This window comes from Pelecanus crispus, chromosome 12 (assembly GCF_030463565.1).
Source record: "Pelecanus crispus isolate bPelCri1 chromosome 12, bPelCri1.pri, whole genome shotgun sequence".
Taxonomy (NCBI): Eukaryota; Metazoa; Chordata; class Aves; order Pelecaniformes; family Pelecanidae; genus Pelecanus; species Pelecanus crispus.
The window spans coordinates 1671596-1688985 of NC_134654.1; the positions used below are offsets into that span (position 1 = coordinate 1671596).

At 49.8% G+C, this 17390-nt stretch overlaps 1 protein-coding gene across 4 annotated transcripts in view; it reads left to right on the forward strand.

Moving 5' to 3' along the window:
* The first annotated feature begins 4589 nt into the window (after positions 1 to 4589).
* The window catches only part of MSI2 (musashi RNA binding protein 2), a 263332-nt gene continuing 250531 nt past the window's right edge, over positions 4590 to 17390 (forward strand). For all 4 annotated transcript variants that reach the window (XM_075719667.1, XM_075719664.1, XM_075719665.1 and 1 more), the window contains exons 1-5: positions 4590 to 4651; positions 4833 to 4873; positions 5052 to 5133; positions 5478 to 5562; positions 9795 to 9836. In XM_075719667.1, the coding sequence (XP_075575782.1) occupies positions 4590 to 4651; positions 4833 to 4873; positions 5052 to 5133; positions 5478 to 5562; positions 9795 to 9836 (312 nt within the window). The remainder of the gene's footprint in view (positions 4652 to 4832; positions 4874 to 5051; positions 5134 to 5477; positions 5563 to 9794; positions 9837 to 17390) is intronic.

Consider the following 17390-nt stretch of genomic DNA (forward strand, 5'->3'; position numbering starts at 1 on the left):
CTGCTTTCCGGGCACGCGGAGAGGTGCGAAGGGAGCCTCAAAGAGAGGGGAAAGCCCTGCACCTGCTTTCCCGGCTGCGCTGCCCTGGTTTTTCTCAAATCAGTCATTACTGGGATTTTCCTCCTGCAAGTGCCATCAAACGGCTGTTGCCAAAACACCCGGAGTAAGGACCCGGGGGTTTCCAGCTTCATGTACGTACATTAACCGCTCAGGTTTGGAAACCTCACCGAGGGCAAAAACAAACACAGTAATGGAAGGCTGGCTGAAAATGAGCTGAATTTGTAAATCTCAGCAGCGTGTGCAGGGGAAATAGCAAAAATGACTGAATAGATTGAAAGTGGTCACCTGCCTGAACCCGGCCACGGCTCTGGGAAAGGCGGAAAAGAGAAAGTACTGATAAAGTCTTTCAAAAGCCATTTGACCTGTAATTTTCACTGATGTAAGGGATAACAGCGAAGATTTCATTTTTAATATACAGAAATCCAATTTTTTTTTTTTTTTTTTTTCTCCCTTGGGCTGTAATCAGCTCTGCTAAAGTTCCCTCTGTCCATCAGCAAAATCTCTCGTGCTTGTTCTTTCTGGAACCCCTTTAAAATTCTGCACCGCGGTCAGAGAGATTAAGGGGGTAATATAACCCCAGGAACCACGCTCCTGATGAGTAATTTCCCGGTGATTATTACGAGAAATAGCCAAGATCTAAAGGAGGCTGGGAGGGGGGAGAAAAAGACCCTTCTTTAATCCCCCCCCATCCGTTTACGTCGCAGCCCGGTGGGGCTCGCGCCGCTGGGGCAGGGCCATGCCAGCTCCTGTCCCAGCCGGAGCGGCTGGGGTCTTCCCTGCCCGCCGGTGAAGCCCCTCTGAAGAGGAGCACAGAGACCCGCGCGGGCGCCCGCCGTGCCGCTGAACCCGGCCTCAGCGCGTCACGACTAAACAAGCCCGGCAAAGGGAATTTTATCGGATTTTTGCAGTGCTCCGCATCAAAACACGAAGATGACTTTCTCTAGCAGGCCTGACCTACCTGCGCGCGTCCTCTTAATTTACGCCCTGCTCATTAGGCGCTGCTGGGAAGTACATTTACACGCTGCCCCCACCGCCCCCAAATAAAAAAATGATAACCCCTGAGCTTGAAATAATTGGTGACCCCAAAATAGCTCTGGCAGGCACGGCCGCCAAGCCGGGAGGGCTTCGGTCAGGCGGCGCTCGGTCTCGGGCAAGCGGAGGTACTCAAAATCAATGGATGTTTCTGAAAATGTAGGGCATCGCGGCTCAGTCCCGTTGGGCGGGCGGCCGCGCTCCCGCTCAGCGTTTCTTAATTTAGGTGAAACTGATTGCTTTCACCTTGTATAATTCTGACAATGCTTGGCAGCCCCACGGCCGCTTCTGTCTGGCGCTGCAACGTGCCGTTCAAACACCGAGTGTGAAGTGCAGGGCCTGAGGGTGAGCGCTCCCACTCGCGCTGGGCAGCGCCCTGCCGGGGCCGAAGGCTGCACTGGTGCTGCTGGAGCCCCGGGATGCGGGGACACCGGGATGCAGGAGTCCCGGGATGCGGGGACACCGGGATGCAGGAGTCCCAGGATGCAGGAGTCCCAGGATGTGGGGACACCGGCATGCAGGAGCCCCAGGATGCAGGAGTCCCAGGATGTGGGGACACCAGCATGCAGGAGTCCTGGGATGCAGGAGTCCCAGGATGTGGGGACACCGGCATGCAGGAGGCCCAGGATGCAGGAGTCCCAGGATGTGGGGACACCGGCATGCAGGAGTCCTGGGATGTGGGGACACCAGCATGCAGGAGCCCCAGGATGCAGGAGTCCCGGGATGTAGGGACACCGGGATGCAGGAGCCCCAGGATGCAGGAGTCCCAGGATGTGGGGACACCGGCATGCAGGAGTCCCAGGATGCAGGAGTCCCAGGATGTGGGGACACCAGCATGCAGGAGTCCCGGGATGCAGGAGTCCCAGGATGTGGGGACACCGGCATGCAGGAGTCCCGGGATGCAGGAGTCCCAGGATGTGGGGACACCGGCATGCAGGAGGCCCAGGATGTGGGGACACCGGGATGCAGGAGTCCCGGGATGTGGGGACACCGGGATGCAGGAGCCCCGGGATGTGGGGACACCAGCATGCAGGAGTCCTGGGATGTGGGGACACCAGCATGCAGGAGCCCCAGGATGCAGGAGTCCCGGGATGTAGGGACACGGGGATGCAGGAGCCCTGGGATGCAGGGACACAGGGATGCAGGAGCCCTGGGATGCGGGAACACCAGGATGCAGGAGGCCTGGGATGTGGGGGCACAGGGACGTGGGAGCACTGGGATGCAGGACCCCTGGGATGCAGGGGCACTGGGATGCGGGAGCCCTGGGATGTGGGGACACTGGGATGCAGGAGGCCCGGGATGCAGGGACAGCGGGATGCAGGACCCCTGGGATGCGGGGGCACTGGGATGTGGGAATGCTAGAATGCAGGAGCCCTGGGATGTGGGGACACCGGGATGCAGGAACCCTGGGATGTGGGGACATGGGGATGCAGGAGCCCCAGGATGCAGGAGCCCTGGGATGCGGGGACACTGGGATGCAAGAGCCCTGGGATATGGGCACAGCAGGATGCAGGAGGCCCGGAACACGGGGGCAGTGGGATGCAGGAGGCCCGGAATGTGGAAGCACTGGGATGCAGGAGCCCTGGGACATGGGAACACTGGGATGTACGAGCCCTGGGACGTGGGAACACTGGGATGCACGAGCCCTGGGACGTGGGGACCCTGGGATGCAGGAGCCCTGGGACGTGGGGACCCTGGGATGCGGGAGCCCTGGGACATGGGAACACTGGGATGCACGAGCCCTGGGACGTGGGGACCCTGGGATGCGGGAGCCCTGGGACATGGGAACACTGGGATGCACGAGCCCTGGGACGTGGGGACCCTGGGATGCGGGAGCCCTAGGACATGGGAACACTGGGATGCAGGAGCCCTGGGACGTGGGGACCCTGGGATGCAAGAGCCCTGGGATGTGGGAACACTGGGATGCAGGAGCCCTGGGATGCAGGAGCCCTGGGGTATGGGAACACTGGGATGCACGAGCCCTGGGATGTGGGGACCCTGGCACGCAGGAGCCCTGGCCGCAGGGGCTGCGGGATGCGGGGGCCGTGGGCAGCAGCCGCTCCCTTTGAGCAGTGCTGGGAAGTTGCGGGTTGCACCCGGGAGCGCTGCGGGGGCTGGGCTGCACCCCGCCAAGGGCGGAGCGGGCGTGGGGGCCCAGGACACGTGCGCAGCGCCCACTCCCCGCTGCCCCTCGAGCGCCAGCCGGCTCCCCCGCGGGCGCCCGCCCCCCCCTTCCCCGCACCCCGCGAAACTTTGGCCGTGCCGCCTTCCACGCACGACGCGCAACCGGGGAGGGGGACACACGGGGGGTGGTGTTTGCTTTGCCGCTGCCTGCGGCCCGCGGACACGCGTGGACGCCCAGCGCAGGCCCTGCTGGTGTGTTTCAGGAATATCAGGCATAGTGTGGCCAGCAGGAACAGGGAGGTGATTGTGCCCCTGTGCTCGGCGCTGGGGAGGCCGCACCTGGAATGCTGTGTCCAGTTTTGGGCCCCTCAGCACAAGAAGGACATTGGGGTGCTGGAGCGTGTCCAGAGACGGGCAGCGGAGCTGGGGCAGGGTCTGGAGCACAGGGCTGGTGGGGAGCGGCTGAGGGGGCTGGGGGTGTTCAGCCTGGAGAAGAGGAGGCTGAGGGGAGACCTGATCGCTCTGCAGCTCCTGGCAGGAGGGGGCAGGGAGGGGGTGTTGGGCTCCTCTCCCATGTAGTTAGCGATAGGACGAGAGGAAATGGGCTCAAGCTGCGCCAGGGGAGGTTTAGGTTGGTAAATTAGGAAAAATTTCTTCACGGAAAGGGTGGTCAAGCATTGGAACAGGCTGCCCAGAGAGGTGGGGGAGTCCCCATCCTTGGAAGTGTTCAACAAACGGGCAGAGGTGGCACTTGGGGACATGGTTCAGTCTGGTCTGCCCTTGGTTGGTTTAGCGTGGGCTTGGTAGTGTAGGTTCATGGTTGGGCCGGATGATCTTGAAGGGCTTTTCCAACCTAAACCATGCCATGGTGCTTTCTACGATGACGCTTTCAGCGGAGCCCTCGCCGAGCCGGAGGCCGGAGCCCGGGCGCTGCCCGCCCGTGGGTGCCCGCTGCCGCGGGGCGCGCGGCGCTGACGTCGCGGCAGGGCCACGCGACGGCGGCGGGCCCCGCCCCGTGGCGCGGGGGCGGGAGGGGAGGGGAGAGGGGGGAGGCGTCGCGGGATGAGGGAGGGAGGGAGGGAGGATGGTGGCGGGGGAGGGAGGGCCGGCGCGGCGCGGCGCTGAGCTAAGCCGATCCCACGTGTGACGGATCTGGCTGCTTCCCCAGCGCCTCTCCAGTGAGATCCTCCGGTAGCGGAGGGAGGAGGAGGAGGAGGGGGGAAGGGAAGGGGGAGAAAGAAAGAAAGAAAGAAAGAACGAAAGAAAAAAAAGAAGGGAGCGGAGCGAACCCAGCCGCTAGCCGGGCCGGGGGGGGCGGGTTGGGCGGGCGGGCGGGGGGGGTCCTCTCAGGGGCTCTCTCGCTCGGCGCGGCCATGGAGGCGGACGGCAGCCAGGCTACCTCGGGGAGCCCCGGCGAGGCGCAGCACGACCCCGGGTAAGTCGGAGGCGCGGCGGGGCGCGGAGCGGAGCGGCCGGGGAGCGGGGCGGGGGGGGTCCCCCCCCCGCCCCGCTCCCCGGCCGCTCCGCTCCGCGCCCCTCCGCGCCGCCGTGAGGTGCCCCGTCAAAATGGCCGATCCCGCACCGGCGTTCAACTCCGCTCTCTCCTCTCCCTCCAGCAAGATGTTCATCGGCGGCCTCAGCTGGCAAACCTCACCAGGTAAGCACCGCCGCCCCCCCCTCACGTCGCGGCTCCCCACCCCCCCCCCCCCCTCCCCACACAACGCGTCCCGCCCCGCGTGGGCCGCGTCCCGCCGCGCCGGGGCCTGCCCGCGCCCCCCCCCCCCCCCCCCCCCTTTCCCCTCGTCTGCCTTTTCTCTCTTTCTCTCCCCCCGCAGACAGCCTTAGAGACTATTTTAGCAAATTCGGAGAAATCAGAGAGTGTATGGTCATGCGGGACCCCACCACCAAGCGCTCCAGGTAAAGCCCACCCGAGTCGGCTCGGCAAAACTTCGCGAGTTGGCTCCCCCCCCCCCCCCCCCCCCCCCGTTATCCCGACCCACGCGCGGCCGTGGGCTCCTCAGGAGCCTTCCCCGCCGCATCCCTCCAGCCGGGAGGAGGAAACAAAGCGGCCGGTGGAGGCGGAGAGGTGCAGCCGGGTCGGGGCTGCCGCCCTCCCTCCCTCGGAACCGGCGGCTTTGGGGAAGGGGAGGTGGGAGGCAACAGCCATTTATTTTGACGACTTCTCCTCGTCTCCACTTCTCATCGTTTCCCCTTTCCCCCCCCCCCTCTCTCCCCATCCCCTCGCTCTTTGTCTCTCGCAGAGGCTTCGGCTTCGTTACGTTCGCGGATCCGGCGAGCGTGGACAAAGTCCTGGCTCAGCCCCACCACGAGCTGGACTCCAAGACGGTAGGTCCTGCGTGGGGCTGCCCGGCCGCCCTCCGTCCCCGCGGCGGTGACAGGCGACGTTCCAGGGACCCTGCCCTGGCCCCGCGCTCGGCCGCGACGTGGGCTGGGGTGGTTTATTTGGGTTTTACGCTTTTTTTTTTTTAACGCGGCCGTGTCAAGCTGTCATTGAACCGGGACTTTGCACGGTTGTTTCTTCCCTTTTTCGCCTAGAGCCTGCCTTTAACTTACGCCAAGCGGTAACTTTCCTTTTTTTAAATCCGAATTTACCCATACCGACCGATGGCTCCTCCCCCAGCCTTGTATTTTATTGAGCGGTGACATTGAAAAAAAAAAACTCTAGAGTAAAATCCAACTTTTTTTGGTGTTCCGCTGCAGAGTGCTTTCCGCAGGGAACTTTCTACTTCTTTTTGATTGATTATTTATTTATTGGTGCGCGCGTTTCGAGGCGGGAGTGACTTACTGTCAAATCGTAAAAGCTGCTTCTAGTGTCATTTCCCAAAGTCATTTTTTTGGAGAGATTCCCCCTCGCCTGCGATGTCAGGGCCCTTACGAAACGTACGCGTTAATTTAGGGAAAGCTATAGGAGAGCTCGAGAGCAGATGTGGTAGAGAAGCACAAGTCCTGATTTGTTGTTGTTTCTCCAAAGCTTTTTGCTCCACTCAGTCTCCAGTGGATATCGTAAGGAAAATGCTCATGAGATTCAGCTGATCTAATTTTTTTAAATAAATATCACATCTGCCTTTCCTTTTTTTTTAAAAAAAAAAAAAAAAAAGAGAGCCCACATGTAAGTTTGCCCCTTGACCTGATACGGCGTTTTTGGTGCTGGGTCAAACAAAAGGTATCCGGCGCGTGTAGCTTCAGGCCCTGTTTTTTCTCCCTGCCATCAAGGCCGTGCAAAAGGATGAAGTTTTTGTGCCTCTTACTTTGTTGCGATGTAAGCCTCAGCAAAGCTGGAAGGGGAGGGGGGAAGGACACTGGTAGAGGTCATTATTGCCTTGGTACTGCTGGCTCTGAAGGGGGTCGTGTTTTGGGAAGGGAAGGATGGTGGTGCTGTAACTGTCTGGCAGGGAGCTGCTGCTGAACGTATGGAACGCATTCGGTGCTGTAACTGTCTTTTAGAGTATGTGTTCTGGGTCTTGAAGGTTTTATTTTAACGTGAGCACGGTGTTAGGAGGAATCCTGTCTCGGTGCTGGAACATCTTGTGTGTGCCTGTGTGTATGAGACGATAGTTAAATGAAGAATAGAAGAAGCAGGGAGCAAACATGAGTGTATGGTTTTGTTTTTTTTTTTTTTTTTGAAATGTAATTTATATGAAAACAAAAAGCCCAAAGCTCTCGTAGAGGCAGGTGGAATCTAGTGTTTTAATTCGACCTACAAATTCTGCTGGGCTTGTCTGAACACGTAGCCCATGCTTTCACATGCCTTAATAATTTGATTTTAGGTTTAATCAGATATGGTAAGATAACTGATTCAACTGTGTTCCTGAGATTAAACTCACCAGACTTTTCATGTACAGCTATATTCTCTATGTGTTTTTAAAGATAAATTTAGATAAGAAGAACAAAGGCAAACAGTATCTTGAACGAGGGTTTAAAAAAAAAAAAAAAAAATCACGGGAGGACACCCTGTCATATTTCTGACTATAATTAGGTCCTCCCCCAGCTTTTTCCCTGTACCACAGTCTCGTCCCTGCAATGTATTAATTTGCTCTTCTCTGGGGGAGGGGTGAAAAGCTCGACCAGGACAAATTTGCCTCAGTTTTGATTGCGTGATAATGATTGAATCAATCCGAACAAGAAATTGACCTTAGAATCAGTAACGCAGCTTAAAAGTGAAACGCAAAACTAGCCAGGTTCCCTTTCAGCTGTTTATTTGTAGACGTATTGTAGTAACTGTTCTTTAGTATAACATAGCATTTGACTCTGTTTCAACGTTCAGCACAGGAGGCAGATCGGTTGGGTATTGGCATGGAAACGTCGCTCTTGTTTACAGTTACGTTAAAAGCTTTGTTTAGGTAATGGCCATTCATATCAGAAATAGTATTATAGTCATTTCCTAGAGGACTTGTAGATACAGTAAGTAGAATTGTACCTAACTAACTAATTTTTTTTTTTTGGTAGAATTTTTTTTCTTTTTTTTTTTTAAATAGTTGACAGGGATATGCAAAAGGTATGGATTTGCCATGTTGATTGCTAGTGTTCGTCCTCAAACGCTGACGGTGTTTATCCAAAAGGCTTTGCGAAGGAAAATTCAGTTATTTAAGAAGGGCTGTCGCTGTGGCGCAAAGAACTCCATGCTCTTTGAACTGACCTTCAAAAATGAATGCGTTGCTTTAGAGTTTAATGGCTCTTCCAACTTTCTGCCAGCGGGACTTTGCAGTGATGTCCTTCGGGTGGGACTGGTGTTCTTTGTTGAGAAAACTTTCACTTTTGAAGCAAATGTAGAAACGTGCATATTTGCCTCCACCTTCGGGTATCGCTGTGCAAAATCCGTACCTGTTGTATTTCCCCAGTAGACAAATGCCTAGTCAGTGCTGAATATATTTGTAGATAATGTTAATCTCTATGAAAAGGTTAGCTTTCTAGATAAAGAATTTTACTTTTTATGCTTTTTGAACAATAAAGTGGCATGTAATCGCTCATTTCTCAGGTATGTCCTAAAAAAGATATGACATTTGTGTCTGATGTAGACAAATCAGTTTATCAGTCGCACATCAAATGTTTGTGCTGTTTCCAATTTTGACAAATTAATTGAGTAAAACTGCTTTTTAGGAGAGGCCCGTGGTTTTTTTTTTTATCAGTGACAGGAATATTTATCACCACGGGAGTAACAAGACCAAATCAGGGTTAGCTTGAGGCGGGAAAAAACCCAACAAAACCCAACCCCAAACTGTTAAAGAAAGCCTCTGCTTCTAAATATGCCTCAACACGATCAGGGTTAGTTTCATCAGTTCGTTACGTAGTCAAAGATGACACTGAAAGCAGTCACAAGTTGCACAGTTAAGGTAGGATTTAGTCCTTCAAAAAAAATTCCTTTTCCGGACTCTTTATTTGCAACGTGTCTGTGTGCAGATGCTGCTAATAAACAGCGGTGAAATCAGCGGCACGTAGACGTTTTATTGCAGTTATTTTTAAAGATGACAATTTTAAGATGGGCAGTTCTTTAAAAGGTATGATTTTTATTTACATCCAGCCATGCATCTGCGGTGGTGTCTTTTTGGTTTTAAGTGACATTAAGAGAAGAGTCGCTTTTTAAAGATGACCCATGTGGAAGTTGTTCTTAAAATTGCAGAATTAGCATTTTGGAATTGCAGAGTGGACACGCTTTCTAATTTATGCAGCACAATGAGAGTCAAGGCTGCATCTTAAAACAAGGGAGCAGGGGGTAAAACAAAGGTATTTTTTAATTCCTTTTTGTCTCTGTGGTGGCGTGCTTCATTCGAGAATACTTTAGGTAACTCCTTCATGGAAAACCTTTTTAGGAACTTGGTTTCTTCTGGTTTAAAACGCCTGTATGTTCCGTTTGTGTCTTGCTCTCCCTTCTTCCCCCCCTTCCCATAAATGCCCCTTTGTAGTCTTTCATTGCTCACATATGTTCTTCGAGGGTGAGCAAACCAGATCAATTTGGCATACCGTTATGAAGGATAATCTTGTAGTCCTTCTAACGTTTTAGTTTTAATAATCGAAACGTAAATAATTTGACTTTGTTTTGCATTTCTTTTTTTTTTTTTTTTGGTGTGTGGTGTTGCTAGTCAGGTGACAAAACAAGGCAGAAAAATAAAAGAAAACCAAAGTAACCCAAAACCCAACCGAAGGAAGGTGCAGGTGTCAAAAACAACAGGTTGAGATCTGGATCAGGAATGCTGGCTGTCTTTCTGTGCAACCTCCAGAGTATGCAGATAACGTTTAACGTGCCGTTTTGGCTGTAGAAGCAGCACCCAGAGACTAACACACAGCTCCCTGAGCACCAGCGGGGGTTGTCGCCCAGAAGACGGTGTAGGAGGTGTGCAGAAGAGGTGTTTTCTTCCTTTCTCCCCGTCTCCCTCCCGCTGCCAAAAAACCCCCAGACCAACCCAGACCGTGATCCGTCAGTTCCAGAGTAGTTCTAGATGACCCGATATGCTGAATTATAAGCCTGAGAAATGAGGGATTCGTAATTCAGTGATTTTTAAAAAAGTGTATAAATTGACAACAAAAGCTATCTTGTTGATTTCCCCTTTCTTTTTCCTCAGATTGACCCTAAAGTTGCATTTCCCCGACGAGCACAGCCTAAGGTAAGTAGGAGGATCGATAATAGGATTTTAGGCACACAGAGAGTCATTGTTGCCAGGCAGTTCAGGTTTCAAACAGGGAATTGGCAATGAAAGCTTTTAAAGCCGGAGTGCATGGCGTCTTAAGGGTATCAGCGTATGGCTGTGAAACTACAGGAGAGCTGCTTTGTGCGATATTGCGTGTCTCCAGTTTAACTGTCTCCTCGCGGAGTCCCGCTCAGTTGCGGCAGGCTGAAAAGCAGAGACTTCCCTGGTTTTGGTGGGAGATTGTTGCTGCATTACTTGCGTTTGTTATGCTATTTTACGCAATATGTTTTGCATGGTGTTTATGAAGAGCATTTGGATTAAGTGCAGACTTCGGGCTTGTTTTGAGTTGAGCTTTCAGTTCTGTGGTTGTGATGGATGGGAATATATCTCTGCCTTCATTGTTTGCAAATGTTCTTTTGTATAACTTCAGAGATGTGTTGGGAGACTAACAAGCGTTGGATAGCAAGTTTCTGATGAAGCTCTGAACTCTTCAGGCCATGGGGTATTCTTTTGCAAGAACAGTGAAACAATGAGCCTTAAGTCTCTTAGCCGATCAGGCTTGCTGGAGAAGTGACCTTCTTCTTCCAGGGCACTCTTGCTGTAGCGTGGCCAGCTTCCACGTTGGGACAGAGACGCCAGAGCCACGTGCAGAGGAACTCCTCTCTGCGTGCTTGCTCTGGAATATCGCTGGGTGCCGCTTCTTCTGGAGGAGTTGCTTGTGGAGTAGAAGTGGTTGTTGCTCTTTAGGCTGTGCCTAACGAAAGCAACGGATCAGTGTCAAATCCAAACGTGCAGTCAGTTGTATTTGAACTTTGAGAGCCAGAGACTGAAAGAAAACTTGCATTTGACTTTTTTTTGTTTGTTTTTGAGAGTCTGTTGGAAGAACTTAATTTAGCTGGTGTATGCCACTGGTGTACACTCTAATCGTCTTGGGTTACTTCAGTGTTCTGTTAAAAATGGAAAGACAAGGCTGCAAAGTTGTGGATGCAAGTCAACAAGGAAAAGTGGTTTAAAGTTGGTGGCAGGAGACTACCTGAACAAGTTCAGCCTAACAATTTTATTGCGTATAGTTCCTCATGAAAGCAAGCAGTTTAACAGCGTGTGGAACTGTAATGTTAAATATTGTACAAAACATGCATCTAGGAAAAATGATGTGTAATTTAAAAACCCATGGCATATAGCAGGAGAGGTGCTAGTGATTTCTTTAAAAGAAAAAAAAAAACAAACCCAAACCACCACAAAGCCCAACAGCCTACTTGCAGAATTTTAAACCAAACTAATATAGTCAAATATTTAGAGGTTCTTTTCTTCATAGGACGTATCTAATAACAAATTAGTGAATAATGGCGTGCCTGGCTTGCTTCTGTGCTAAGCAAAGAGTTCGTAGTTTGTAGGGTTTGTGGCTTCTGGATTATGTTGTTGGATTAATGCTGTCTTTAAGATACAATTTAAAGTTAACGGAATTTTAAAGCGTTTCGTAATTAAAGTATGAAGATGATCTTGCACTGTGACTGATGTTCCGTTCCCCCTTCCCAATACCTTTTAAAGGCTTATTTACATTTTAAACCGTCTTCAATTACCAATTATCTGTTTCTACAGTGTTATTTGTAAAAGTTTATAACGCTTACAGCAGAGCTGCTAAGCTGTCCCATGTGATTTCTTCTATAACAATTAAAAAAACCAGGGCATGTCTTATGCCGAGGATATTAGTGAGTTAAATTTTCGTGTTAAAGAATGCAAAATCAGGTCATTTTTACAAAGGGGATTTTGTTTTTCTCCACGTAGGGCTTTTTTTTTTTTTTCCTTCCTTTTTTGTTTTTTTGGTAACAGACATCTTTCAAGTGTGGGGCAAATCCTGGAATGTACGCTGGATTCCACTCTTAGCAGGAACTGTCTCTCTCTGGAGAGGTCAGCAGTGACCGTTTCTGCTTTTTACACACTTGTCCTTTCTAAAGTGTTGGGATTTGTACAGGGCACTTGAAAAAAATCTTAAGATTGCAAGGAGCCTTATCAGGAAATCGGAGAAAAGCAGACGCAATAACGAACAGATTTTACATCAGTTATGATGTGTTATTCTGGACTGCATTTCATAATCTGGATTTTTTTGTTTTCTGGTTTTTTGATTAGATACTGAATTAAGGTTTTGGACTCCAGTTGTTCACGTATCCCAGCTGAATACCGAATGCTCAGCGCTAAATTGTGACTGTACTTTAGTCTAATTAACTAGCTAATGCTCGGGTCTGTGGAGATTAATAGCATTTAATGAAATGTCTCTGTCTCTCTCTAGGTTTGAGGGGAGATCCCCCCCCCAGTAGTCTTCCTTCCCGGTGTGTTTAGCAAAATGCAGGTTGGGCTTTTTTCAGTGGTGTTCCTGGCTTTCCACCCTGACGGTGACTGGGTGCTGAGATGGAAGCAAGGCTGCAGGCGCGTTCCTCCTTGTGCAGGCAGACCTTCTGGCAGCGCTTCCCTCCCTCCATCCATCCCCTTCCTTTGGGAGCCCTTTTGACCTGCCGCGGCACGATTAACTCTTCAGCGGGCAGCGGCTGCTCTGGTTCTCGGGCTGCGTTTGCCTCCTTTGCCAGATCACATGCTTGCCGTGGTCTGCGGGGTCACGCTCACTTATTTGTGCGCGCACAATAATTTGCTCTCATTCTTTCCCCCCTTCTCATTCGCTTTAATTGGCTGGTCTTCCCCTTTCAAACCGCGGCCCAGTAAAATGCTTTCTTTTGGGCTTCTTTAACTGCATCTTCATGATTTGACACCTCTCTGGTGATGCAAATTGGTTACTGAGCAAGAAGTGGCAGGTTGTAACAGCAGAGCATTCTTCCCTGATTTTTTTAGAATGACCCTCGCAGAAAATCCTTGGTGATTGCCTCCAGTGGATTATGCCATGATGTGTAATCCTGCTCTCCTTGTGAAGTCCAGGACACTTGAAGCCATTGTTTTAGGAAATTTGCTCCAGGGGTTTTACTTGTTGAGGTTCTGGTATATGGCTAACAGCGAGATGAAAAGAATATACATATGCTTTCTTGCGGCTGCTGTTCCTTGATAAAAATCTGTCTTGCTTCCAAGTGCTGGAAGGCGCTCTGTAACAGTTGATCATTTATAACTCTGCTGACTTAAAAATCCTTAAAAAGCAGCAGTGACGGTGGGGGGGGGGAGGTGTAGTAGTTTTGTACTCCCTTTTGAATACTGAAGAGTACAATAATTTGACTTTTTAATATACATAGCCCGTCAGTTCTGACATTACCTGCTGTATTAGGTTGGAGAAGCCTTATCAAATTTAGCAAGTTCATTAGATATTTTCAAATGTAAGCAATTTCCACCCTCACTCTGCCGCCTTGGGGATTTATTTAAAAAACAAAACAAACCTGAAGAGCAAAAGGACAGCAGCCTCAGTCCATGAAGAAGCTCCTTGGCCGTGAAAATACCTTTGTGTGACTTACTGGTATAGAAATGTGGATGCCTTGTCGTGCAAAGGCATGTATGAAACAGAGGCAGATAAAACCGGTCAAAGTTTACAGTTAGTGAGGCTACCCACCGAGTTGTATTTTGTGCTCAGGTTCCTCCAGGACGGGACCGAGGTGCCTCTTCTTCCCGGCACTCACACAGGGGCCTAACACATATGGCTGGGAATTGCTCTGGCAAGTCAGCAAGCTGGAACCGCTTGCAGTAGCGTTCGGCGGCATTGACGAGCGTTGTGTATGTGACCTGCTGACGATGGTCTCTATGCATCCTCTTCAGCAGCTGTTAGAAAGGGCAAGGCAGCTACTGCTGCTAGCTGCTGGAGCTGCTCCTGTAGCTCGGGGGCGCGGGCTGGGCGCGGGATGTCCGGCGCCCTGTCTGCTGATGACCCGGAGTAGAGGTGGTTGTCAAGACTGCATATTTTAATTTGGGATCTAATCTGCCTGGGTTGGGTACAATATTCTGGTGACCATTTGGTCACAAAATAGTAAAAGGTCTCTATTTGGTGAGGGAAGCCTTTTGTTTGATAATCAGATGGTGATGCTGAATAACGATGTTTTCCTTAGACCTGTTTTCTTCTAACAGAGGACAGCGCAGGACCGATAACTGGTTCTGGCATCTCTGCGCTCCAGTCAGTGCGCCTATCTTCAAACTGCGCGTACCTTGTCTGTGGACTAGCTGGTTTCCTGTCTGGCCAGGCGCATGGGCTGTAAGAGGCGCAGTTGTGCACATCTGTTCCTCCTTCTTTGGTGAAAAACAGAGTGTCAACAACTCTCCTTTCATTTGAGTCACCCCTGGTTAAACCCACGTGAAGCTGGCTATTCCGGAGCAGCAAATGGAGGGCATGCCCTTTTGGAATAACACCCAGGCTAACCTGGGCTGGTTTTTTTAAGGCTAACCAGTGGATTTGGATGTCTGATTCCAATTAAGTTAACTGTGGGTGGGGTGTCTGTGTCCCTTGGCTGCCTGATAAGCGTGAGCCAGCGTAGCAGAGAGAGATTTTATTCCAAAGCAAACGATGGACCTTGAAAATCAAGAGTTCTGTTGTTTGTTTCCTCCCCTGCTTCTGCCTGTAAACTCCTCCAGGTTAGTCCCACTACTTCCCATCTTATTTTAAGTATTGGGTAGACTTTGAAGTCTTTTTCAAAAGAATGTGAACTGAACATGCTAGCAGAACTCAGGATTCTTCCTTTCCTGCCACCCTTCCTTCCCTGCCAGGCTGTGAAGAGCAGCAGGGTCAGGCCTTTTCCCTGTGTTTTTTTTCTTTTTTTCTTTTTCTTTTTTAAAATTCCCCTGCAGGTCTGGATGGAGTAGGAGAGGAAGTATTTCCTGCTCTTGGCATTGGGCATAGATGTGTACCTTAATAATATTGCTGTGTCTTCTGCATATAGAGTAATATTAAGTCCTTACCAGATGATATGAGGGATTTCTTTTTGTGCTTGATGGCCAGTGTTCAGGCATCTTGTTCAACCAACCTTGACGTAGATCTGTTGTCCAGGGTAAGCTGCTCCTAGAATTTGTCTCCCTCTGGCATTGGATGGTCAGATGGAAAAGTTGATGAGTCTGAGTCTTGGCTAATCAACCCAGGTCCTCTCGGGTAGTAGAGGATCAGGGTTTTGAAACCCATTATTCCTGGGCTCTGTGATCTCTTCGAGGCAGAGCATGATCTCTGTTCTTGGATGCTGGCAGCCAGAGGAAGAAGTGGCTGTGCAAGGCGTTCCGTGCAGTGCAGTGAGTTTTGTCAGAAGCAAGAGCTGTGCTGGATTTCTGTAATTTTGTTGCTTTTGGAGATGTAAATGTTTATTTCTTCTCTCCAACCACTCAGGTAGGTTGCTGGCGTTGGCCTTAATCCCCACAGACTGTCTCCTACGTGTGTAAAACGTGTGTATTTCCATTATCATTGCCTAAGGACATCTTTCATGTTAAGAATAGCCCTAATGTACTTTCCTTCCCTTTGACATACTGCTAACTAAAAACTAAAATTGAACATCATCTAATTTGGGATTTGTTTTTTTTTCTCTCAAAGGGGATTCTACTTTCCCCATGCTTTTCTGTATTGTTGGGTTATTTTTAATGGTGTCCACCAGGTAACTTTTCTGCACCGAGACCTTGCTGCTTGGATATGCCAGAAAAGGGTCCGAAATGAGGGAGGTCAGGGAAATGGAAGAAAAGCAGCATGCTAACAACCTTGTGCATTCCTCTCTGTTTCCAGATTGAGTACATCTTGTCTGCAAAGTGCTGAGCCTTTATCAGCCCGGGGGTAGGTCTACTAATGACTGATCTAAAACCATCAAATTCATTTATTTGTCACTGCCAGTGACAGGCCAGTTAATGCTAATGGATTCTTTTTTTAGCCTGTTGACTCTGGTGATAGTCTCATAAATGTTGTGAAATCCAAAGCATTAAGGGAACTTGTAACTTATTTTTAGAGGAGAGCTATTGAAACAGGGTAGCGTGGTGTGTGTAGATCAAGGTGTATGTTATGTTGAGAAGGAAAGAGAACAACTCCTCTATTGCATTAAGCCATACATAGATGTCTTTGCTGTTCCTGATAGTTATTTGACTTTTCAGTTGTATTTTAGTGTTCTCGTTAAACACATTTTGGGTCATGCTATAAAGGGAGGAGAAGCTGTAAATAGAGCCAGTCATCTTAGGAAAAAAATGGCTTGTTTCAGAAAATGGTTCATCTGCAGGGCCTGAATCTTCTCTGTCCCTATTGTGCGAAAGCACTTAAGCATATACTTAAGTTGGCATAAGCATGTGGGTAAGTGCTTTGCTGAATCAGGATGGACTAAAACCACATTATTAAATGCTTTGTTGAACTGTGGAGCCTGTAGCAGAAAAAGATTAAAAGATTACTTTGTGTATTTGACAGTACTTCGTAAATCGTCAGTCCCATCACTTCTTTTTCAGGGAGAGCCAGTTTCGTCTCTTTTTCCCCCCCTCCACCAGAGGATCTCACTCACAAGAAAACAGTAATCTGCTGTTTCCTCAAAAAAGTGATTGCAAGGTCAGTGTAGCATCAGACTTTAAAAAAAAAAAAAAAAAATCATTGTCTAAGCTTAATTTAGTCTCTAGCCCTGCAATCACACATTCTATTTGCCTTAGTCACTGGAATAATTCTGTAAACTATGTGAGTAGTGTTCAACGTGGCTTAGGTTTCTAAGATTATTGCTGTAGAAATTGTGGTTTGCTGAGTAATTTGAAAGTTAATGTGAACCTCTGTAGTCAGATCAGCATGCGGTATTAATAAGTTACTTCTGAACTTTGGCATTTTGCTGCTCTCCTGTTGAAAATATTTCCTTTATTTTTTGAGTGCAGAGAAAATCTGAAGAATGTTAGGAAGTTCTTTTCCCCTGCTCAGTCATTCCTCGTGCTGGGACATCTGCAGCTGGGTGTATTGTTGTGACCGAGTAAGCTTAGATTAAGTCTTAAGATTGTACTTTGGGAACTTTGTATTATATTTGGGAACTTTGTGTTATAAAGAAGTACCCTACCCTGCTAAGACTCATGCAATTCTACACGAGGAACAGTTCCAGAGACCTCAGCAGGCACAGTTAAATGCAGACAAGGCTTCTTAATATGTTGGTGAAGTGTACATGGCAAGAAGGGTGACGGAAAAGCAGCTTTGACAGCAGCAGAAAGCGTCGTTCCCTCTGCCCTTCCCTCCCCCCAGCAAAGACTTGCATTAATTTCCCATTGACTCTGATGTACAATGGGGAAGAGGTTTCAAGCTGACTGAAGGGGCAAAGGTCCAAGAAAACTACTGTAGCAAGAACTGATGCAGAGTGACAGTAATGAGGTGGCCTGGCAGGTGGGAGGGAAAATGGCGGGGTGGGGGAAAGAAACTAATATCTAGTGAATTAAGTAGTTCCCAGGGTTTGAAGTTGTTAAGTCCTCTTGGTTTTATTTTCCTCTGTATGTGCCATGCAACTACAAGATACGGCTGGAGCAAGGCCTCTTTGGCTGAGAACGTGGGCAGGGTCGTGGTGCAGCTCCAGCCCTCGTGGTTCAGGGCTGGGTTGCTGGGAGTGCTGGTCTTGCCCGGGGGATACGAAATTCTTC